The following is a 24,925-nucleotide window of genomic DNA, read 5'->3' as shown; positions in this document are numbered from 1 at the left end:
ATAGATAGATAGATAGATAGATAGATAGATAGATAGATGGGTAGATAAGACTGCCAGTAGACCACATGACCAACCATTTTGATAATCTGAGTCCCATAGCATCTGCTGTAAGGGCTGTAAGCCTCTATACAAAAGCCTATGACACTAACATCATGTCTCTCATAGATTTGCATAAAGAGACTCACTCCTTGTCCATACAGCAGATGCTGTCAGATTTGGGTAGTCAGAGTTCGAGGTCTCGTAATCTAATGGCGGGCAAGACAAAAGGGGATAATTCTGCAATAGCGTGCCAGGTAAGAGAGATCCTGCCTCTACACATTACTTAATGTGGTTTATCTATGGAACAAAAATAAAGAAAAATCTCAGAATGATGGTCGTTCATCCCAATAGAGCTGCAGTTGGTCAGCTGTACATCTCCCCGTTCGTGGAGAGATGTGCAGCCAACCAGTATACATTCTTATGCTTGCATAAATTAGTAGATTAGCAAGGGAATGAGCATTGATCTTTTGGTATTCAGTTTGGCTGATTATATAGGAGAAACAAATGCTTGGGTGAATGTTCGTGACCAGCCAGTGTAAATTGGCCTAAAGTCGTGATGCCAGTACATACAGAACATGGCTGATCAGGTCAGTGATCACTCCTGAAAGGTAAACAAAGACCAAGTTGACCACCATAGCTTCTGCCCAGGTGCAGCAGATTCAGTGGGTATTGTGTTTATTTTATAGCATTAACTGACAGTTTTCTTTTTTTGAGTGTCAGCCAATTCCTTTTACATAATGCTTTTACCCAATCTATATTTGCTTACTTTTTGGCTTAACAATATTAAATAATAACCTTGGCATCATACATTTTGAACAATTTTCATTCCCACTTATTTAGTATTAGTGAGATGTTTTTGCTCGAAATCTGGCCTTGTGCATTCCTTTTATAATGGGGTTTCGGTTACATTTAAACCTACTCACCCCTAGCTCAGATTTGCATTTTTACTATTGCAATGTCAAACTGTTGCCAACTGCGACTCGCACTGCAACTCAATTAAATTAATTGACAATGTAATGCCACAGTGCTAAACAGCGATCTTTGGTCACACAACCCCTGTCAGTGTTAAAATTGCTGTGTAGCGCTAGCCTTATCATGCTACTTAAAATGTAAAAAATATAATTCCTTATCATGACAGTACAGTAGCTTGAAAAAAGTATTTCTGGCAATAAAATGCCAAAATCCATATATGTGTTCCTTCTTCTAACTGGCCATAGAAGAGACAATTTACCTCTGATTAGCATAAATTATTTCATGTTTTGGGTGAAATATTAGTATTGTTTTATCATGCATGCAATATACTTATAAATAATCTATACCTTATTATTTTCAAGGTCAGAAAACTGAGACAATGAACCCTCTGATGGTAGTTCACAGGATCTTGACAAGATTGATCTTGGCTGTGCCGTAATGTTAGTAGGTAATGAGCAAAGTGGTGTCTTTTTTCTTAATAACTCTTCTGAAGTCAAAGGCTGCCATGGGTAGCTTGAATGCTGTGACTGGTATTTGTCCTGATTTGTTTCCATATTTTCATTGCATGAACGAGTTTGAAGATGACCATGATTTTTTCTAATATCCGTAGAAGAACAAGGCATAAGATTACGTGGCTGTGAATTCTCACTTGGAGCATGAGAGATTGATCTAAATTGACCCCTGGATGATGTATATCTTTTCAAATGAGGCATATCACTTTTCCTTTCTTCGGGGAAGTGATGAGGTGACTGATCAAAGTGCAAAGGAGGTGGAAACAATGTAACTCTTTTGGATTTACCAAGAACAGAATATTTTTTAATGGGTGTATACGGCAGTCTGTTTATTGGAGGTTTATCAGTCAGAGATAAAACATATTCCCTGCCAGAATGGGGTGGTGTAATTGACCTACAGCGCAGTTGAGAGGATGGTGAAACAGATCCTTTCTGAGAGAGTAGTCCACTTGCAGATGACTTAAAGTGAATCGAGTCTGGGGAAAGTGTCCTATTTGGACTCTGCTGGAATGAAAATCTACCATGTAATATATCCGACTCTGATGCTGATGGCGTAAATTCAGCTTTTCTTTGAAAATGTGGCATTTTGGACTCTCTTGGATGGTTAAGTGAAAAGCAGGATATAGCTTTCCTAGGAGCATCTGGTGTCACGGAGGACTTCTGAAAATCTGAATTTGTAAGAAAAATTGTCTTAGGCTCAGACTGATAATGGTGATCAGGAGAAATTGTTCTTTTCGCACATGATCTATTTGATTTTAGCAAGGAGGTCAAAAATGAAAGTCTTGATGAAACAGGTGAAGTAGTACGTGGTTTAGGTACTGGAGATGTACTTTCATTCATACTACATATTGTTGAAGAAGAACCAAAAAATGAGGAGCTCAATGGGCTTGGGCTTCGGCAAAGTGGATATTTTATGACCTGTATAGGAAGAGGTGACAATACATTTGACCTTCCACTCTGATTGATATTTGAAGTTTTGTGTTGTGCCATCTCCAAATCAGTTGGAGAATACAATGATCTTCTTGGATATGGACTTACTGGAGATTCTGTAGTTAAAATATGAAGTGAATTAGACTTTTGCGGTGACAAAGGTGTATGAAACGTGTCTTTAGCTGTAGTCTTTGGTTTATGTATATTTGTAGGTGCAGGATTACTGTTTTGCCTTTTATATCCTAGTGTTGTTTTATCTGGGTATGTGAAATTTGGAGATTGAGGTGAATATGAGTCCAAGCCAACTGTAGGCCCCGGATAAATTTGCTAAAGAAAAAAAAGAAAGAGTTAATACAATAGAAGAAAATAACATAACTAATTAATTCTTCATTGTCGTTATCATTTTGTTATTTCTTGATAAACAGAAACCATTCAATGCTACTCAGAATTGTGGCCAATCTCACTCGCATTGTTTTCTTTAGGTAGCCATGCACCTTAGATAGCAGTCAGCTGAATGCTTGCTTGGATGACAGCAATCTATCCCGACCCATCCTTTCCTTATTTTTATGCATGGGTGGCTCGCCCAATGTCTTTTCAATGGGGGTAAAGGAATAAGCAGTTGTGAGATACCTCTGACAGTAGGTTATCTCCTGTGAGAATCAGGGACATCTTTAAATTCAACATGCCTGATTCTTTTTCCCCTGATGTCTGCTGCCGGGCGAGTATTAGAGCATCCCCATACAAATCATGTCCTGATGAAGCTGGTGGGTTCAGTGGACTTTCATCTAATGGGTATGGCTACCTTTAGTCTTTTTAGTCATCTGTAGAAATTCAAATTCCTATAGCACAGTACTGTTCACATCTCTCTTCGTGTGCTAGTTTCATCATACCAACAGTGATATGCTTCTGTGAGTTATATAACTGACATTTTACGGTTCTTTTTACATAATGAGTTTTTATAGAACAGCGAATTTGAATTGGAATAAAAAATACCTTTGATTGAAGTAATGGAATTGATGACAATGCCAATACAGTATCTCTTAATGCACTTTAACATCCAACTAATGGCCACTTGAAAACTTGTTGTCTGAATTAAATGCTTGACAATCATTTAACATTTACTTTAGTTGGTACACTGTATGCTCACATGGCAGTTTTGTTGCAGAAGCTCTACCACTCAATGTGCCCACCTCTGAAAGGGTTTTTTCTGCAGCATGCGCATAGCTTCTTACAAACCTCATTCAGATGACTGAAAGAATACTGTAGCAGATATTTCTGCAACAAATCTGCCGCACGTGTCCATACCCTTGAAGTTAACATCTGCCTTTTTAAAGTTAACTTCACACCGGCACAGTGTACAAAGAATAGAAAAAAAACACAACATGCTCTTCTTTTGTGCATATTTGCGCACCAAAGGCCCCAATACGAGTCTATGGGGTGCGCACATGTATACAGAGCAACAAATTTGGATTAATATCCATTTAAATCAGGGCGGAGGTGATTCACCTGCCATCGCAACGAGCGGTGCCTGCGCAAATATTCACCATACTTGTGCAGGCATGCGTGCAAAAAACACTATGGCACAGTGCAAATATGTTGCGCAGGAGCAAGCGCTTTTGCACTTATGCTTGTGGGAAGCCGCTCTAACATTATGCCATTTTTGTTCGAACATTCTGTGTGATTAGTTTCTCAATATATCTTTAGAGCAGTTAGAAGTACAAAGCTCCAAATCACAATAGTGACAGCAGTGAATTGTATTTTTTCTTCCATCCTATTCAATTAAACCACTTTGTGCTTTACAGTAATATCTCCCATTACTCTGATACAACTCTCTTAGCTGATATTCTCCAATAATTTAATGTACTGTAATTTATTTCCTAACATTTCAATAACTCATGAGACAACTTCATAAAATCAATTGAAAAGTGTATGGAAACTTTCATCTAGCACTCAATGACAATGTATACAAATAACCAATTACACCACACAAGTAGTGGCTTTAGGGGACCATGTTTTTATAGCAGCATTTTAATCAATGTTTTACCCCTGGGTGCCCAAGTTTATTATGATGATAAAGGATCATTTTTAATTTCCCATGTTTAAATGCACAATGGAAACAACAAAGCTATGAAGAATGGGAGATTAAATAACTCTGCGTGGTCTCATTATGGGTTATCGTATTCAAAATGCCAGCTCTGATTATAGTTAGTAACAAACAAAAGAAAATTAACAGTTTCTGTACAAACAACAATCTGTCAATGTCAATACAAGCAGCTATATTGTAATAAACCTTTCATTACAATGTATCAGTCCAGCTTAACTCCAAACCTCAAGTAATCCTGATCATGATTCCAGAGAGAACATTTGTACAATTCCTAATGTATAGTACTGACAATAATTATTACCTGTGTAATACTAAGAAGCAGGGGCATAACTATAGGGGGTGCAGGGGATGCAGTTGCACCCGGGCCCAGGAGCCTTAGAGGGTCTATCTTCTCCATACAGGAAGCTCAGTACTATGACTAAAGCATTATATTTGGGGGCCTCTGTTATAGATTTTGCATTGGGGCCCTGAAGCTATAGGTTACACCTCTGCTAAGAAGATTCTAAAACAATTACCTATTGTGGGTATTTGAGGACTAGAGTGGAGAAATAGATGTATCCAGAGGCATAACTTGAAGCTTCTTGGCCCCAATGCAAAACCTGTAACAGGGCCCCCAACTATAATGGTTTATTCATAGTACTGGGCTCCCTATATGGAGAAGAGAGGCCTTATAGGCCCCCTAAGGCTCCTGGGACCAGGTGCAACTGCATCCCCTGTATCCCCTATAGTTACACACCGGGCCGTATCCCCTCTTTGTTGCATACAACACAAACCCGCAGCACAAATTTCTGTCCTATCCTGACTCCAGGCTGTTCTTATCTATACTAGTACAAATGACATGGTATATGGGGGCAACTACAGCTGTGTGGGGCAGGTTTCAGACGCTGATTGTTTGCAAAGTTTCCATTCACTGAATGCAAGCAGAGACCATGCTCAAAGTAAATTAGAAAGTTCCATAGCTTTTCATTTGTTAATGAGTGTTTAAGTTTGAGTGCAGAAACGATTCTGACAAATATTTGTGGCAAATCCACAACGAGTCCACAACAAAATGTGGATTGCCCAAGGATTTCACCCTTTGCTTTGCAAAAGGTGAAATCCACAGTTAAAACCAGCGCATTTCTGCAACCAAATGAGCAGGTTGCAGATTTTCAAATCATCTGATTTCTGTGTAGAAAGTTTTCAATGCATGTGGATAGAGTTTTGAGAATCACATTCACTTGTACTATTTTGTAAACTGCTATAAATTGCAAGGTGTTTAGCAAGGTACCAAATATGTATAAAATGGATAATAAATAGGGTGTATGCCAGTTTATTGGCACATTCCAAGCCAAAATTCAGGCAAATTGCCTTTATATTGAATCTGCTGGGGCATGCTACTTACTGAGTAATGTAGTACATGGACATGTCCATCACCCCACAGAGTACAAGCAAAATAAGATGAACTGTATGCATTCAATGACCAAAACTAACATTATCAGGTAATCAGTCATGTAGCATGGCTGGACTTTTTCCATACAACTCATATGTGTTCATATGAGGCTTATGGAAAACCAGCCTCAGGCTGGAACTTCACAGGCTTTAGCAGTTACAGTAGCTTTGGCTTTTAATCCAACAAAAGCACTTAAGCCAAAGAGCAACACAAGTTGCTTGTACATTCAGTTTCATCCATTTTTATGCACCTTTCATTTGTTTAAATATCAAGAAGAAAAATTCAAATTTCTGATGCTATTTTTTAATGAAAAATATGAAATCCCAAGACTAATGAGATCCTGAATAAAGTTCTTTCGAGTCATTCGCTAATTGTTGTATACATGTTTTACTACTACCATGTTTGCCTGAAAATAAGACCTACCATGAGAATAAGCCATACCCTCATTTTTCAGGATTTACGGGGAGGCTTGAAATATAAGCCCTAGCCGTATTACATAAAAAAGGAATACTTTACCTAGCAGGCACTGTCCAGAGCTCCAAAGCGCTTCCTCCAGCCCTGGGCCACCCACAAAAGATCACTTTCTGGTTACAGGATTCATAACTCTTACCTCGAGGAAGTGATGGCTCTGATTGGTTCTCTTTCACTGCTCATCCAATCAATGTAGCAATTGATGAACCAATGTGATGGCTGTCATTGGTTCATCATTGGACCTGGACCGAGCTTGCTAGGTAAATATATTAAGACATCCACTGAAAATAAAACCTAGCACCTCTTTTGGGGCAAAAAATAATATAAGATAGAGTCTTATTTTCAGGAAAACACAATATATAGTTTGCCTTTTGGTTCTGTTTTCAAGCACTGTTTTCAGACCCTACTGATGCAGAAAGGATATTGAATGTACCTGTGGCTCGGGACCACCCACATTGCGATAGTCCTCTTGTGATCCAGGGCCATATATTTCATTCGCGTTCACTTTTGCTAAGGTTGCTCTTGGCCGCCCAGCTGTTGATCGTTGTAGTGTTTCTCTGAATTCACATTTTCCTTCCTCAAAGGGCAGATTCTGAGATTTTTTGGCAATTATTTCACGTTCTTCATCTGAGTCCATCACGACAACAAATTCGGCTATGAAAAGGTCGCTATGTTTTATGTTCTCTGAATTGTTTAAAGTAGATTGTAGAAAGCTGTCCGGAGATGTTCCTTTGTGAACTGGGTCCAAATTACTTTCAGGTGATCCCTGCATGTTTTTCTCCAACAATTTTTCAGGGGCATCTTCAGGCTAGGGAGAAATACATATAGTAGATCAAACAGCACTTACAGTGACATTATCACTCCTGTCCGTGGGCTAGGAGCGGTATTGTATTCAAGTAAATGGAGCTGAGCTGCAATGCTAAAATATAGTAACCATTTTTTCAAGTTTCATTCTTGTTCTATACAACTTATTTCCAATGTCCTTAACCACTTCCCACCACAGGGTATAACTGTATGTCCTGGCAGGGAGGTACTTAGCGCAACAGGATGTACAGTTATGCCCTGAAGATAGCTCAAGATCATGAGATCTTGCTCTATCTGGCAGCGGGAGCCATCTGTCACCGAAAGCCAGCCTCCCCCTGCAACAGCGGGGGTGCATGGGTTCAGCGACTCCCGCTGTTAACCCCTTCCCTGACGCGATCTATGTAGATCGCAGCATGTGAAGGGTTCACATAGGGAGCACGCTCCCTCTGTGACGTCATCGGACTCTTGCGATACAGGCGTCCACATTGCCAGTGCCTATGATTGCTATTAGAAGAGATAAGGCATTGCAGGACAGAGGTCCTGCAATGCTTTATCATAGCAGTCATAGGTGTGATTGTACAAGTCCCCACCTGGACATAAATAGTGTAAAAAAATTAAAATAATGCAAAAAAAAGAAAAATGTAAAAAAAACACCTTTTTTGTGCTTTTTCCCATATAAGCATAAAAATATAAATAAGCAAATTAAAATCCCACATATTTCATATCGTCGTATCTGTAACAATGCATACAGTAAATTGAACATACTTTTTATCCTGCACATCCAAAAGCATAAAAAAAAACTTAAAAAATGGAGGTAAAATAATTGTTATTTCATTTTGCCTCCTAAAAAAGCAATAAAACTGTTCAAAAAAGCCGTATATAACCCAAAATGGTACCATCAAAAACTACAGCTCGTCTCGCTAGAAATAAGCCCTCACAGAGCTTTGTCCATGGAAAAATAAATAAGCTACAGCACCAAAAGAAGTGGAAAAAACAAAAAAATATAAGAATTTTGGTATCGTTGCAATCGTACCAACCTGCAGAAAAATGTACTGTAGAAAAAAATCATGCTGCATGACTAATGCTGTAAAAAAAATCTATTGCAGAATACATGTGTTTTCTCTTCCTGCTATCATAAAAAAAATTAATAAAAGTTTTACAATTTAGTCCATGTACCCAAAAATGGCACCAATAAAAACTACAGTTCACCATGCAAAAAACAAGCCTTTACACAGCTGTGTAGACAGAAAAAAGTTATGGGTTTTGATAATGCATTTGCAAAAAATTGTTGTGTCCTCAACGCCAAAATAGGCCATGCCCTTAAGAGGTTGGGGTGCTTTCAGACAAGCATGTGCGTACATAGGTGCGCACAAAACCACGCGTCTATTAAAACCATTGGTTCCCTATGGTGTGTTCACATGTCTGTGCTTTACAGGCATGCAAACGCACGTACCTGCAAAACATAGGACATGCATGCACCATAGGTCCGTGGTGCGTGTCAATATTCCCCAGCGGGGAGTCCCCATGTCACTGAACACAGTGTTCAGTGACAAGGGGACTCCCTGGGTGGAGTAAAGAATTCCCTGCCATAGCTGTCACAGCTGTGACACCTGTGGTAGAGGATTTTTTCATCCCCGCAGGGAGTAAAGAATCCCATACCACAGCTGTGACAGCTGTGGCAGAGGATTTCTTCATCTCCATGGGGCTGAAGAATTTCCCTGCCATAGCTGTGACAGCTGTGACAGCTGTGGCAGAGGATCACGATGTTCTCCCATTGCTTTCAAAGGGACCGACGCTTCTGCAGCCCCACTGAAAGCAATGGGCTGCCGGCAAGCCCTGGAGAGATTTTCAGGGAAGGGCTTTAAATATAAGCCCTTCCCTGAAAATCATCCCTAGAATGTGTTAAAAATAAAAAAATATATGCACACTTCTCTGCAGCTGCTGGGGCTCAGGCGTGTCCAGTCGTGTCTTCTCTCTGCACTGCTCTGAATCTCTTTCAGCACGCTGGGATTTAAAATCCCCGCCTGCTGAATGGGCTGTATCTGATTGGCTGAGTGCGCAGCCAATCACAGGCAGCACTCAGCCATTAATTGAATGACTGCTGAGTGCTGCCAGTGATTGGTCACAGCACTCAGCCAATCACAGGCAGCACTCAGCCATTCACTGAATGACTGCTGAGTGCTGCCTGTGATTGGTCACAGTGCTCAGCCAATCACAGGCAGCACTCAACTGTCATTCAATGAATGGCTGAGTTTTGTCGTTGATTGGCTGAGCGCTCAGCCAATCATATACAGCCCTTTCAGCAGGAGGAGGGGGGTAAATCCCCGCCTGCTGAAAGAGATTCAGAGCAGTGCAGGGAGAAGATGGGGCTGGACAAGCCTGAGCCCCGGCAACTGCAGAGAGGTGACAATATATATTTTTTATTTTTAACATATTCTAGGGATGATTTTCAGGGAAGGGCATATATTTTAAGCCCTTCCCCGAAAATCCCTGCAGGGCTTGGCAGCAGCCTATTGCTTTCAATGGGGTTGTAGAAGCACCGGTCCCATTGAAAGCAATCGGAGAACACCACGATACTCTGCCACAGCTGTGACAGCTGTGGCCACGGGCATAACTATAAAGGATGCAGGGGATGCGGTTGCACCCGGGCCCAGGAGCCTTGGGGGCCGATAAGGCTTCTCTTTTGCATATAGGGAGCCCAGTACTATGAATAAACCATTATAGTTGGGGCCCCATTACATATTTTTCATTGGGGCCCTGAAGCTTCAAGTTATACCTTTGGCTGTGGCAGGGGATTCTTCACTGCCCGCCGGGAGTCCCCTTGCTACTGAACACTGTGACAGAGCTGACACAGTGTTCAATGACAAGGGGACTCCCCGCGGGTGAATATTTACACGGCAGCGGTGGAGAGGTGAGTGTGTATATATATATATATATATATATATATATACAATTTTTTTTTCATTTTATTTTATTTTTACACAAACCAGGGATGATTTTCTGGGAAGGGCTTATATTTCAAGCCCCTCTCTCAAAGTCACTGCAGGCTGCTGGCAGCAGCCGCGGCCCCATTGTAAGCAATGCTGCACAGACCTGCAATCACGTATGTTTGTGCACGTACGTGGGTGTGTGGTTTTGTGCGCACCTATGTACGCACACGCTCGTGTGAATACACCCTTAAACATATACCAGCTCACCAATACTATACCGATAGTATGTATTTTGGTATTAAAAATTCAGATCAGACTCCAGACAATTATTGTTAGCATCTTATGGTCTCTCTGATTGGGGTACATATAGTCAAACTTCCTTACTGCATGGGTTATTATGAAAAGACCAGTATGAAAAGATAGTAAAGTATTTTATTGGAATAGAATACCTACAATGTCAATCAAGGATCCCTTATGGAGGTGCAGAATATAAAGCAATGTTGAAAGGATCATCAGTACTGTTAAGTAAAATGAATTCTATGTTAAATGAACTATGTTGAGTACATTGCTTGTATAGAACATGAAGCTATTACCTTAACATCATAGTTATAAACATATGTATATTGTGTACTATCTTATTTTTGCTATGTTTGGAAAAACTTTTCAATAAAAAGAAATGTGATAAAAAAAAAATTCTATTCAAACTAGTGTAAAATAAACTATCCAGCAATATATTTTTGTGTGTTGCATAGTATTTTTTTCCGTTCTTAATCTTATCTGCAACATTTAGTCTGAAATATGCAAATGCATGTTTTTTGTATGAGATATTTAAAAAAGGAATTATTGAAAACTAGGCTGAAGAGGTACTTTATATGTCATTGTAACTGCCGTATGTCACAACATTTAAACAGTACATGTCACTATAAAGTACATTCCCAATCCCTCCTTAGGCAGGTGTAAGGATATATTTCTGGCACTGCCATAAATAATGTATGCATTCTGCATATTTTGGGTAATTTCCTTCTCCTTTTCCTTCAATTTTCAGAATTCTTGTAAGGTATATCAGTATCTTCATCAGTGTTCTCAGACCAATCAGCTGTTCTTTTCTTAATGCTTTCCTTCTCACAACATGAGTCTCAAACATACTGTAGGCTTAGAGAACATGATCCGTTCTCCTCCATGTTTTACATGTGCTAATGAAGATGAGTTTTTCTACTGGCTGGTAGAGGGTGGCAAAGATGCTACTTTTCTGAATAAGGTATGTTTTGAGGGATAGACAGCATTCTCACTGAAAATAATGAATCTTTATTATATAATCTTTAAAATCACCATATATCTACCCATTTTGGACTTTACTAATTTGAGAAGCATTAGTGTATAGTGTTCTTTAGTAGTATACAATAAATAATCAATTTATTTAACCTACTTGGTACTGCTGGCTATAGTATGTAATTAGCAAGAAATACATACTATACACAAACTCTGTATTAATAAAAGTCTAATATACTATAGTGCTGGGCGGTGTGCCTGAATAACTGGATGGTCAGCTGGTATTGACTGTCAAACCCAGGTAGCACTGAGTGAGTACCATTAACAGCACTTCTCAGGTGAGAAACATCAAAGTCTTCCAAGTAGCTTGCATGATTATTGTTAGGTGTGTGCTTTTGGGATCTGTGTTTCTACAGGTTTCCATCAGCACTGCTTCACAGGTGACAGTTAATATATATACACCAGTCCCTCTGCTAGAGGATGCTGGTATCCCTTAACTCTAGGGTTTGGTTTGCCTGCATGACTGTGCATGTATTATGTGTGTGAACAGTGTTTTGTCCAGTGTCTCTGCAGGTGGCCAGACATTAGGTGTGGACAGTCCTGTTCTGCCTGTGTTCTGTCTTGCATGTTAGCCCTAGTGTGTTGATATGAACTGTGTCCTGTCCTGCTGGATCATGTATCATCTCTAAGCTAGTGAGGCCCTGAGGTTCTAGTCCGAGGTCGCCCTTATCGGGGCGATCACCCTGCTTGCAGGCAGGGTTCTGCTGGATATTGTCTTGTTAGAGTACAGACCTGTGAGGCAAAGAGGAGCCTTGAAGTGGCTTGCAGGCTTAAGTGACTTGGCCAATCCATGAACTAATTCCTTGTACTTTTATAGCAATTCCATCTGTTATATGTGCAGGTAAGTGAGGTGAGTGTTTTGATCGTTTGTCAGTCCTTATGTTATGTCTGTCTGTGAGTCCTGTTCCCAGTATGCAGTTCACTGTCCCTTTGATTTTCCACTCAGCGCGTCCTGTTTGAAGCGATACTACTCCTGCGTCCGTGCTGTGACGAGGTGCATAACAATTATATAGTCTCCCAGGAAAACAAACTATCTAAGAGTGTACATTTACTGAGCACTCACTGGAAACTTTGAAAAATGCCCTTTTAGGCATACACAATGCATATATCTACAAACAGGCGCAGAAGAAGCAGATATGTCAGTCTTTTTTTGGCTAGTCTATTGGCTCTTCTGCTTCTCGATATGTGTCTTGGGTTCAGATCTAAAGCCACATGAAAGGACACTTGAATCCATTTCTACATGCTATCAGTACATTTTTTCGAAAAACCATATTGTAAAAGCTTATGTCTATTGGACACCCAGTATAAATAATACCTTTGAAAATTTGTAACACCCAAGAAACAATTGTAAAAGCATCTCTCAGTTGTTCGTTTGTCATCTCCCTGATGAAGGAACCTCTGAGCTCTGAAAACTGTCAAACGTATTTTTACCGGGTAGCCAATAAAGATATCACCACTGTAATACAAAGTTTCTTGGACTAGAGTATTTAACATCACATAAACGTCATAGCAAATACATATATTTAGCACTGATGGTGCTGTACCTTTTGCATCCATGTTTCTTTATGACCCACAATTTTAGGCAGATGATTTGACTCCTTTGTCAGCAACACCTCCGAAGGAAGCGTTCCGATGGACGGAACAAATGTAAAAGCCAAAGGCATTGTTCCTCTATCTGTAGGAGAAGCCTAGTGACGAGTAAAGAAAATAGTCTTATATTATTACATTGTAACAGACAGACTACAGTATATTTTGTCAAACTAAATCTAAGATTACTTTCTCTCAAGCTAATGAGTTGCAAATGAACAAATGACAAAAATCAAATCATATTACGGATATATAATGTTTGCCAGACACAGGATTGTTGTGCTCTATTGGCACTAAGATGCAATATACCTTCAATTAGAAACTTCTAAGTTAGGGCTTCTACCCAAAAGCAATAATTTCCCTGTGATGCAAGAGCGATGATTATAAAACCAATGATTTTCAATGGTTTCATACTCATTTGCGATTTTTCACTCCAGCCTTGCATTGCAGAGAAGAAATCTGCGATATCGCTCAGTGTCTTCAATGGGGCTAGCAGCAGCAGCGCTAGCCCCATTGAAAACATAGATAGTATATCGCTGACTTCTGCCACAGGATGCTATCCTATTGCTTTCAATGGGGTCGGCACTGCTGCGGCCCCATTGAAGCACTTAGAGGCAACCCGCAGAGATGATTTTCAGGAAGGGCTTGAAATATAAGCCCTTCCCTAAAAATCATCCCTAGCTGGTGAAAAAAATGAAAAAAATTATATACTCACCCATCTGCCGCTCAGGTGCATCCTCCGGCTGGCTTCCTGGCACTGCTGTGAAGCTCTTTTAAAAATCCCCGCCTCCTGGAAGGGCTGTGCTGATTAGCTGAGCACTCTGCCAATCACAGCCAGAGCTCAGCCATTCATTGATGAATTAATGAATTATCACTGCAGGGGTGGCCTACAACGCACTGCTTTCAATGGGGCCGCAGAGGTCCCCACAAGGAAGAAGGAAACCCCTGCCACAGCTGTCACAGCTATGGCAGAAGTCCACAACCTACTCCCTGCTCTTTCAATGGGTCTGACGCTGCTGCCAGCCCCATTCAAAGCATTTAGCGATATCGCAGCGTTTTTATTGCACTGCAAGGCGTGTGTTTTTACTCGCTCTAGCAGCGCAAGAAAAAAAAAACGCTAGTGGGTAGGCACTAGAGATGAGCGAACGTACTCGTAATGAGTACTTACGCACCCGAGTACCGCCATTTTCGAGTACTTCAGTACTCGCGCGTAAAGATTCGGGGGGCGCCGTGGGGCGGGGAGAGGGGGGGCGGTGCGGGGGGGAGCAGCGGGGAACAGGGGGAGCCCTCTCTCTCTCCCTCTCCCCCCCACTCCCCACTGCTACCCCCCGTGCCGCCACGGCGCCCCCCGAATCTTTACGCGCGAGTACTGCTGTACTCGAAAATGGCGGTGCTCGGGTGCGTATATACTCGTAACGAGTACATTCGCTCATCTCTAGTAGGCACCCTAATAGGTAATGACTCATTATTAGAGATGAGCGAGCACCAAAATGCTCGGGTGCTCGTTACTCGGGACGAAATTATCGCGATGCTCGAGGGTTCGTTTCGAGTAACGAACCCCATTGAAGTCAATGGGCGACTCGAGCATTTTTGTATATCGCCGATTCTCGCTAAGGTTTCCTTGTGTGAAAATCGGGGCAATTCAAGAAAGTGATGGGAACGACACAGCAATGGATAGGGCAGGCGAGGGGCTACATGTTGGGCTGCATCTCAAGTTCACAGGTCCCACTATTAAGCCACAATAGCGGCAAGAGTGGCCCCCCCCCAACAACTTTTACTTCTGAAAAGCCCTCATTAGCAATGCATACCTTAGCTAAGCACCACACTACCTCCAACAAAGCACAATCACTGCCTGCATGACACTCCGCTGCCACTTCTCCTGGGTTACATGCTGCCCAACCCCCCCCCCCCTGCACGACCCAGTGTCCACAGCGCACACCAAATTGTCCCTGCGCAGCCTTCAGCTGCCCTCATGCCACGCCACCCTCATGTCTATTTAAAGTGCGTCTGCCATGAGGAGGAACCGCAGGCACACACTGCAGAGGGTTGGCACGGCTAGGCAGCGACCCTCTTTAAAAGGGGCGGGGCGATAGCCCACAATGCTGTACAGAAGCAATGAGAAATATAATCCCGTGCCACCGCCATCAGGAGCTGCACACGTGGGCATAGCAATGGGGAACCTATGTGCCACACACTATTCATTCTCTCAAGGTGTCTGCATGCCCCAGTCAGACCGCAGTTTTTTATAAATAGTCACAGGCAGGTACAACTCCGCAATGGGAATTCCATGTGCACCCACAGCATGGGTGGCTCCCTGGAACCCACGGGCTGTACATAAATGTATCCCATTGCAGTGCCCTGGACTGCAGAGCTAACATCAGATTAAATGCAGGTGGGCTTCGGCAGCATGGGTGGGTGCCAGGAAGCCACCGGCGGCACATAAATATATCCCATAACATTGCCCATTACAGCTGAGGTAATGTCATGTTTAATGCAGGTGGACTTCGGCCCACACTGCATGCCCCAGTCAGACTGGGGTTCTTTAGAAGTGGACACATGTAGTTACAACTCCGTGTGGACCGACAGCATGGGTGGCTCCCTGGAACCCACCGGCGGTACATAAATATATCCCATTGCAGTGCCCAGCACAGCTGATGTAACGTCAGCTGTAATGCAGGTGGGCAAAAAATTAATTGGATTACACTGTAGGCGAGGGCCCCCAAAAATTGGTGTACCAACAGTACTAATGTACCTCAGAAAAATTGCCCATGCCCAACCAAGAGGGCAGGTGAAACCCATTAATCGCTTTGGTTAATGTGGCTTAATTGGTAACTAGGCCTGGAGGCAGCCCAGTTAAAATAAAAATTGGTTCAGGTGCAAGTTTCCACGCTTTAATAAGCATTGAAACATATAAAAATTGTTTCGAAAAATTATATGACTGAGCCTTGTGGGCCTAAGAAAAATTGCCCATTCGGCGTGATTACGTGAGGTTTCAGGAGGAGGAGCAGGAGGAGGAGGAGGAATATTATACACAGATTGATGAAGCTAAAAGGTCCACGTTTTTGATGGTGATAGAGAACAATGCTTCCATCCGCGGGTGCAGCCTACGTATTGTTTAGGTATCGCTGCTGTCCGCTGGTGAAGAAGAGAAGTCTGGGGAAATCCAGGCTTTGTTCATCTTGATGAGTGTAAGCCTGTCGGCACTGTCGGTTGACAGGCGGGTACGCTTATCTGTGATGATTCCCCCAGCTGCACTAAACACCCTCTCTGACAAGACGCTAGCCGCAGGACAAGCAAGCACCTCCAGGGCATACAGCGCGAGTTCAGGCCACGTGTCCAGCTTTGACACCCAGTAGTTGTAGGGGGCAGGGGCGTCACCGAAGACGGTCGTGCGATCGGCTACGTACTCCCTCACCATCCTTTTACAGTGCTCCCGCCAACTCAGCCTTGACTGGGGAGCGGTGACACAGTCTTGCTGGAGAGCCAGAAAGCTGTCAAAGGCCTTGGAGAATGTTCCTCTGCCTGCGCTGTACATGCTGCCTGATCTCTGCGCCTCCCCTGCTACCTGGCCCTCGGAACTGCGCCTTCTGCCACTAGCGCTGTCGGATGGGAAGTTTACCATCAGTTTGTCCACCAGCGCCCTGTGGTATAGCATCATTCTGGAACCCCTTTCCTCTTCGGAAATGAGAGTGGAAAGGTTCTCCTTATACCGTGGGTCGAGCAGTGTGTACACCCAGTAATCCGTAGTGGCCAGAATGCGTATAACGCGAGGGTCACGAGAAAGGCATCCTAACATGAAGTCAGCCATGTGTGCCAGGGTACCTGTACGCAACACATGGCTATCCTCACTAGGAAGATTACTTTCAGGATCCTCCTCCTCCGGCCATACACGCTGAAAGGATGACAGGCAAGCAGCATGTGTACCCTCAGCAGTGGGCCAAGCTGTCTCTTCCCCCTCCTCCTCATGCTCCTCCCCCTCCTCCTCAACGCACTGAGATATAGACATGAGGGTGCTCTGACTATCCAGCGACATACTGTCTTCCCACGCCTCCGTTTCCGAGTGCAAAGCGTCTGCCTTTATGCTTTGCAGGGAACTTCTCAAGAGGCATAGCAGAGGAATGGTGACGCTAATGATTGCAACATCCCCGCTCACCATCTGGGTAGACTCCTCAAACTTTCCAAGGACCTGGCAGATGTCTGCCAACCAGGCCCACTCTTCTGTAAAGAATTGAGGAGGCTGACTCCCACTACGCCGCCCATGTTGGAGTTGGTATTCCACTATAGCTCTACGCTGCTCATAGAGCCTGGCCAACATGTGGAGCGTAGAGTACCACCGTGTGGGCACGTCGCACAGCAGTTGGTGCACTGGCAGATTAAACCGATGTTGCAGGGTCCGCAGGGTGGCAGCGTGCGTCTTGGAGTTGCGAAAATGTGCGCTGACCCAGCGCACACTTTCCTAGCAGGTATGACAAGTGTGGGTAGCTTTTCAGAAAGCGCTGAACCACCAAATTAAAGACATGGGCCAGGCATGGCACGTGCGTGAGGCTGCCGAGCTGCAGAGACGCCACCAGGTTACGGCCGTTGTCACACACGACCATGCCCGGTTGGAGGCTCAGCGGCACAAGCCAGCGGTCGATCTGCTCTGTCAGACCCTGCAGCAGTTCGTGGGCCGTGTGCCTCTTCTCTCCTAAGCTGAGTAGTTTCAGCACGGCCTGCTGACGCTTGCCCACCGCTGTGCTGCCACGCCGCACGACAGCGACTGCTGGCGACGTGCTGCTGCTGCTGACACATCTTGATTGCGAGACAGAGGTTGCGTTGAAGGAGGAGGAGGAGGAGGGTGGTTTAGTGGAGGAAGCATACACCGCCGCAGATACCAGCACCGAGCTGGGGCCCGCAATTCTGGGGGTGGGTAGGATGTGAGCGGTCCCAGGCTCTGACTCTGTCCCAGCCTCCACTAAATTCACCCAATGTGCCGTCAGGGAGATATAGTGGCCCTGCCCGCCTGTGCTTGTCCACGTGTCCGTTGTTAAGTGGACCTTGCCAGTAACCGCGTTGGTGAGGGCACGTACAATGTTGCGGGAGACGTGGTCGTGCAGGGCTGGGACGGCACATCGGGAAAAGTAGTGGCAACTGGGAACCGAGTAGCGCGGGGCCGCCGCCGCCATCATGCTTTTGAAAGCCTCCGTTTCCACAAGCCTATACGGCAGCATCTCCAGGCTGATCAATTTGGCAATGTGCACGTTTAATGCTTGAGCGTGCGGGTGCGTGGCGGCGTACTTTCGCTTGCGCTCAAACAGTGGCGCTAGCGACGTCTGGACGCTGCGCTGAGAGACATTGCTGGATGGGGCCGAGGACAGCGGAGGTGAGGGTGTGGGTGCAGGCCAGGAGACAGTAGTGCCTTTGTCCTCAGAGGGGGGTTGGATCTCAGTGGCAGGTTGGGGCACAGGGGGAGAGGCAGTGGTGCAAACCGGAGGCAGTGAACGGCCTTCGTCCCACCTTGTGGGGTGCTTGGCCATCATATGCCTGCGCATGCTGGTGGTGGCTCCCCAGCTGATCTTGGCGCGACAAAGGTTGCACACCACAGTTCGTCGGTCGTCAGGCGTCTCTGTGAAAAACTGCCACACTGTAGAGCACCTTGACCTCTGCAGGGTGGCATGGCGCGAGGGGGCGCTTTGGGAAACAGTTGGTGGATTATTCGGTCTGGCCCTGCCTCTACCCCTGGCGACCGCACTGGCTCAGCCTGTGCCCACACCCTGACTTGGGCCTCCGCGTCCTCGCCCGCGTCCACATCCTCTAGGCCTACACCTACCCCTCAGCATGGTGTATTACCAGTAGTGCAGAAACAGAACGCTGTAATTAAATGTGCCGCTTATTGACCTGTGGTTGGAGGCTGACTTCGCTTACCGAACGCACAGCAGAGCCAGGAAATAATTTTGCGCAAGCCTGCTGTAACACTTATCTGGCTGCGTATGAATTAGGAGGACAACTACACCCAGCACAGACCCAGTACACTGAGGACAGTCACAGGCAGCCCAAATAGATTTTTTTTCCCAAATGTTTTTGGAAAGGCCCACTGCCTATATTCAATAAATATATGTCTTCTGTCCCTGCCTCACCACTACTGGCCCTGGAGTATGTAAAATAACTGCAGACTGTTGCACTGTGGACTGGAATACAGCGGTGATGTAACAGCCAACACAGAGCCAGGAAATAATTTTGCGCAAACCTGCTGTAACACTTAGCTGGCTGCGTATGAATTAGGAGGACAACTACACCCAGCACAGACCCAGTACACTGAGGACAGTCACAGGCAGCCCAAATAGATTTTTTTTCCCAAATGTTTTTGGAAAGGCCCAGTGCCTATATTCAATAAATATATGTCTTCTGTCCCTGCCTCACCACTACTGGCCCTGGAGTACGTATAATTACTGCAGGGCGCAATGTTCTGCACGGCCGATATACAAAAAAAAAAAGTGCAACACTGCAAAAAGCAGCCTCCACAGTACTGCACACGGTTAGATGTGGCCCTAAGAAGGACCGTTGGGGTTCCTGAAGCCTAAAATCACTCCTAACGCTCTCCCTATAGCAGCTCCGGCACCAGCAGCACTTTCCCTGATCTATGTCAGAATAAATCTGTGGCGAGCCGCGGGAGGGGCCGATTTTTATACTCGGGTGACACCTGATCTCGCCAGCCACTCACTGCAGGGGGGTGGTATAGGGCTTGAACGTCGCAGGGGGAAGTTGTAATGCCTTCCCTGTCTTTCAATTGGCCAGAAAAGCGCGCTAACGTCTCAGAGATGAAAGTGAAAGTAACTCGAACATCGCGTTGTACTCGTCTCGAGTAACGAGCATCTCGAACACGCTAATACTCGAATGAGTATCAAGCTCGGACGAGTACGTTCGCTCATCTCTACTCATTATCAATAACCTTTTAGGAAACATTGGGAAAAATTTTTAAGTGGTTTAGCAACTTTCCATAGTCTCATGTTTTCTCATGATCCTTTATTTTTGACAGGATTTGTCAACTAGCACTTACAATTGTAAATGTTCACATCCATATGCCGTGTAATTATACTTATGTCATTACCTCCCACTCAGATCACTTACAAAACTTTCTTTGTACAATAATTGCAATAACAACATGTTTTGTATAGCTTTGTTGCAACGTAGCTTTAATGCGAAATCTCAACTATCAAAGGAAAAAAGCTATAGCTTTAGGGATAAGATACATTATTGTTTTTACTACAGGAGACGATAATGAGAAAGCTGAAATAGGGATCAAAGTTTGTATACTGTATGATCTAGGTCTGGAGGGGAATAATGCAACTAGAAAAAACACAGAGTTTGTCAGTAATTATGTACTTACTGGGACTGTGGAAGAAAATATGTAAAGTAATTAGAGAAAATTCATAGTGAACATTAAAATTATTTTTCCTTGACGCTGAGGATGAAGTCAGGACTATTCAATAAATGGTGTAATATGACTTAGTGGTCAAAGGCTATGCCCATCACACAAAGTAATGCCAGGTCACTAGGATATGCTATCCGTTTGTGATTGGTCAGATCATAAGCCCTTCACAATAGCCGATAACATAGGCACATGGTGGGGCAAATTTGCTATTGAAAATTTGCCAGTTTTCTGGCGCAAATTATGGCAGAATACTGTCTTACATACTTTGCACCATACTTATGATGTGTTTTAGACACTTTCTGACACTCTTTAGTCTGTTCCGGACAAAATAAGCATTGTTTTGTAAAAAGGAGGCATTACCTAAATGTGACATTGTGCATAAAATGTGATGCAAAATTTTTCATGCAAAATCTGGGATAAACTAAACCAACTAATAGGGGGTGTAAAGTTAGACTAGGCATCCTAAAAATGCATTACATGTATCATCTAGCAGAGTCACTGTGATACATTTGACACATTTTAAGGCCGTGCATCATTGCACATCCGTGTGGTACCTCATCCTACTTTGTAAATTTAAAAATACTGTGAGGGTACATTCACATGGCTGCTTGCCAACATGCATTTTTCATGCCACTGCGAGGTGTTTTTGATTAAAAAACGCATTGCTTCGGTGAAATTGTGATCCTTTAGGCATGTGTTTCACGTAGATCGCAAGTGTTTTTTATTGATCTCAATGGGAAACATCACTTTGCACTAACTTGGGCATCGCATGGCATACGAGTGCCATGTGATGCCTTTTAAGGTCCCATTGAAAACAATGGGCAAGGCACTCTGAGATAACGCCAAAACAATAATAATAATCTTTATTTATATAGCGCCAACATATTCCGCAGCACTTACAAAACAGGAGGAAAACATGATGCAATTTTTATTCTCCCAGCATCGCTGCAAGGGAAAAAAAATTGCTTGTGTGAATAAGTCCATTCAAAAGAATGGCGTTCATATTTGTGCGAGTTTTGTGAGTCTCGCAACGCACAAAACTCACACAAGATTATCACCCGGGTCAATGTAGCCTTATAAGGTGAGGTACAATGGCTTGGAATTCAGTGCAAAATAATTAAAGTGATTCATCAAGTTATGGTGACGTCAGCTTAGAGGATTTTCAGCTTACAGTGGTCTTTCCCAGGCAATTGTAACTTGAAAGCACATTGAACATACAATGCCCCGATACCTATCTTCATGAGGGATCTTTCACACGAGCGTATATAGGCCGCTGTTTTCACGGCCAGCAGATATGCGCTACAATCTGATGCGTAAAAACACGTGAACCCATTCCACCCTGTCACATTGCAAACAGCTGAAGGGGAGGAGAGAAAGGGGAAGGAGTTTAGCAGTTACACTGCTAAATTCCCTCCCAGCAACCTTCTCCGGCCGCTGTCATTGGCTCCCATAAAATTTAATGCAGCGGCCGACATATTCTGGCCAGGAAGATAGTTCGAGGACAAACTTTCGGCCCGACATAAAAGTGCCCGGCGCTATATTGGCCAGCGGGGCGCTTTTATGCCGCGAAAATATGGCCATGTGATCTGATGCATTTGAATACAATGCATCAGATCGTAGCGTATATCGGCCGGTCGTGAAAATGGCGGCTGATATACAGTCATGTGAAAGAGCCCTAAGTGTGATTTACTGGATTATACAACCAATCAGCACGGACATTTCCCTGATAAAACTTCTGTATTACGGTAGTGCATGCACTGATTGGCTGTCTATCAGTTTCTCTCTACGGTACAATACAGTACTACATGTCCTGCACTGCTTATTATATGTACCCAGAAGAGCTCATCCTTTGGACATCAGATGAGGGTGTCTCCAATTTATTTTTCAACACTCGTCCCTGCATATACTCGCTCTTGTGCTGCTGCACGGGAGCTAGTATCACTGGCTTACAGCAGGGCGCCTGGAAGAGAATTCTCTCCTTGCGCTTCCACGCCCCTCCTTCCCTGACCCATGCATCATAAACAATGGACGATGAGCTGAATGCTGATTGTTAAGTGTAAATAGCAGCCTTTCAGTACAGATCAGCCACTATGTTAAGTCAATGGAGAGGGGCGGGGGAGTGTGAGGAGGGAAATCTCCTGCAGCCTCCCCGCTGTGAGCCAGCGTTACTAGCTCCCATGCAGCAGCGATACTAGCTCCCGTTCACAGCGAGTATGTGCTGGGACGAGTGTTGGGCATCGTTTGCCCCATATTCATCCCATCTAAATGGGCCTTTAACAACATTTCATTTACAGACACAATGGTATTCAAATGGTTAATTGCTAGCAATGTTATTGTGCATGGTAATGGTCCTGGACACTGGAATGTGTAACGATAGGGACTCTGTCAAAATCCAAGTATGAGACTATCATTGGGGTGTTTCATGCACTTTTTGTGTTGTAATCACTTGTGTCAGCCCTATTGTTTTAGTTATACTGTGTATGTAGTATTTGAGTTGCAACAAGCGGCTCCCAGCGACCCTCTGAGCGCCACCGTCATTTAGGGAGTCCAATTGGGGGAAAGAGTGATGCTAACCATGTTCCAGAATATAGGCAGACAGGTGATTTGAGAGGTCAATGTGTCCGAAATGTGATGCAAAATGTACCCAAAGCCCAGCCCCGCTGATAGCGGTGGTGATGTGTTTAGCCCATCACTGCCGAAAGACAGCTTTGTTCTATAGGGATTTCCTGTCACTTTATAGAATCAGCCATATAATAGAAAATAAGCTAATCCAATTGTCAAGTTTGGTAACAGGTTGACATTTTCCTGGTTCGTTACAGCATCCAGTGTTGCAAACATAACAACTGGTAGATTAGCCATATTGGTTGTCATTTCTGAATGAGTTTCTCAGCAACTGATGCTAGAATGACAGCTTCTGAGGAATTACTACCATATAATTCTTAAGTGACAACCAAGTTGACTGTACTTCCTGTTGTGCATTCTCTGCCATGTTTTTCTTCTTTAGAATGGCTGTCACAGCAAACTAGATGATGAACAGCCACTAGATCAAATTAGCCCAATAGCAGAATCCAATAACAAAAGGCAGTAAATCACAAAAGGTAATGGGCATATAAAGGGGATGATGACAGTTTGCTCCAACCACCTATATGCATCCAATAGACCTCTATAGGGAAAAATGCCTAATAACAGGAATAATGAAGTCCCTGAGAAAATATGCCTACTAGCAAACGAACCTCTCTGAGAGATCTCCACGCCAACTAACGTAATATTGATATTAAGTGATTATTGATGTTCAGCCCATAAGTTAAAGTGAAAAGAGTAACGAGTAGAAAGGAGCAGTTGGAGGGTGCGAGCAGACTAGGCTATAAGCTCAGCTCATAGAAAACTGCAAGACCTAAATAAAGCGCATAAATAACTTCCCCTGAGCTATACTCTTCTAAACTCAGCTAAAGCCCTAGAATGAACTATCCTACGCCCTCTATACACTTGTTTGTGTTTTGGTTCATTGCTTTCTCTGGGGTTCATATGGGCTGATACTTCCTTTCACCTTCCTTTTTAGAATGATGTAATTGAATGGTTGTGATTGGTTAACCCAGTGTCGGCTTTCATTGGCTGATGCCGCGCTGAGTTAACCAATCAGAGCATTCGTTTTCTGGAGGCGGAGTATGCAAGCCCCGTATCCAGAAAGCAATGATCTGTTTGCGTGGAGGAGGGAGCGACAGCCTGCAGCAGAGCCGCATATCATCGCAGAACGCCGCAGGAGGTGAGTATTGATTTTTTTTTCTACAGGTAGTTAGTCTGGCGTATAAGACGACCCCCGACTTTTGAGAAGATTTTCCTGGGTTAAAAAGTAATCTTATACGCCGGAAAATATGGTAGGTTGCAATTCTGCATGGTGCACCACATGTATCATGCGGTCTGACATCCTTTATTTGACTTGCTTGTGTTGGAATTAGCACTAAGCAATCACCCCCCTCATTATAAAGAGGGTTTGTCAGTGGTTGTCTCATCAGTGTCCTCACACGTATCTGTTTTTGGCTCCTCCATGTAGCAGTCTGGCCTCTGTATGTTTGAGGGATATGTGGTTTATATGCCTGCCCTCTTGTATCAGTAAGTATGAGGCCGCTTTCTGTGATTTTTGCCTGTCTGATAATTCCCTTTCTGTGATTTTCATAGTTTTTTCTGGGGTTCATATAGGCTGGTGCTTTCTTTCACCTTCCTTTTTGCATTGTACCTTAATAAAAGTTATATTTTAAAAGGATCCTCAGTGAACTTTCTAAATTGTTTTGGATACTTGTATGAATGTATCCAAGTTTACAATATAAAAACATTTCAATATATTAGGCAACACAACCAAGTCCTTCAGTGCAGCAGGGCATGTGAAGATAAAAAGATGGAGCCTTTCTT

At 43.7% G+C, this 24,925-nt stretch overlaps 1 protein-coding gene across 4 annotated transcripts in view; it reads right to left on the bottom strand.

Annotated features, from left to right (window-relative positions):
• MLIP (muscular LMNA interacting protein) overlaps positions 1-24,925 on the bottom strand; it is a 213,292-nt gene that overhangs the window by 83,033 nt on the left and 105,334 nt on the right. For 3 of the 4 annotated variants that reach the window (XM_066603905.1, XM_066603915.1, XM_066603920.1), the window contains exons 2-4: positions 13,065-13,208; positions 6,891-7,265; positions 1,359-2,780 (exon numbers count right to left, since the gene is read on the bottom strand). In XM_066603905.1, the coding sequence (XP_066460002.1) occupies positions 1,359-2,780; positions 6,891-7,265; positions 13,065-13,208 (1,941 nt within the window). The remainder of the gene's footprint in view (positions 1-1,358; positions 2,781-6,890; positions 7,266-13,064; positions 13,209-24,925) is intronic. The other variant, XM_066603929.1, reaches the window with a different exon arrangement.

The sequence above is a fragment of the Eleutherodactylus coqui genome, chromosome 1, assembly GCF_035609145.1.
Source record: "Eleutherodactylus coqui strain aEleCoq1 chromosome 1, aEleCoq1.hap1, whole genome shotgun sequence".
Classification (NCBI taxonomy): domain Eukaryota; kingdom Metazoa; phylum Chordata; class Amphibia; order Anura; family Eleutherodactylidae; genus Eleutherodactylus; species Eleutherodactylus coqui.
Note: the sequence above shows the minus strand (reverse complement) of the source record. Positions and strands in the feature narration are given on the sequence as shown.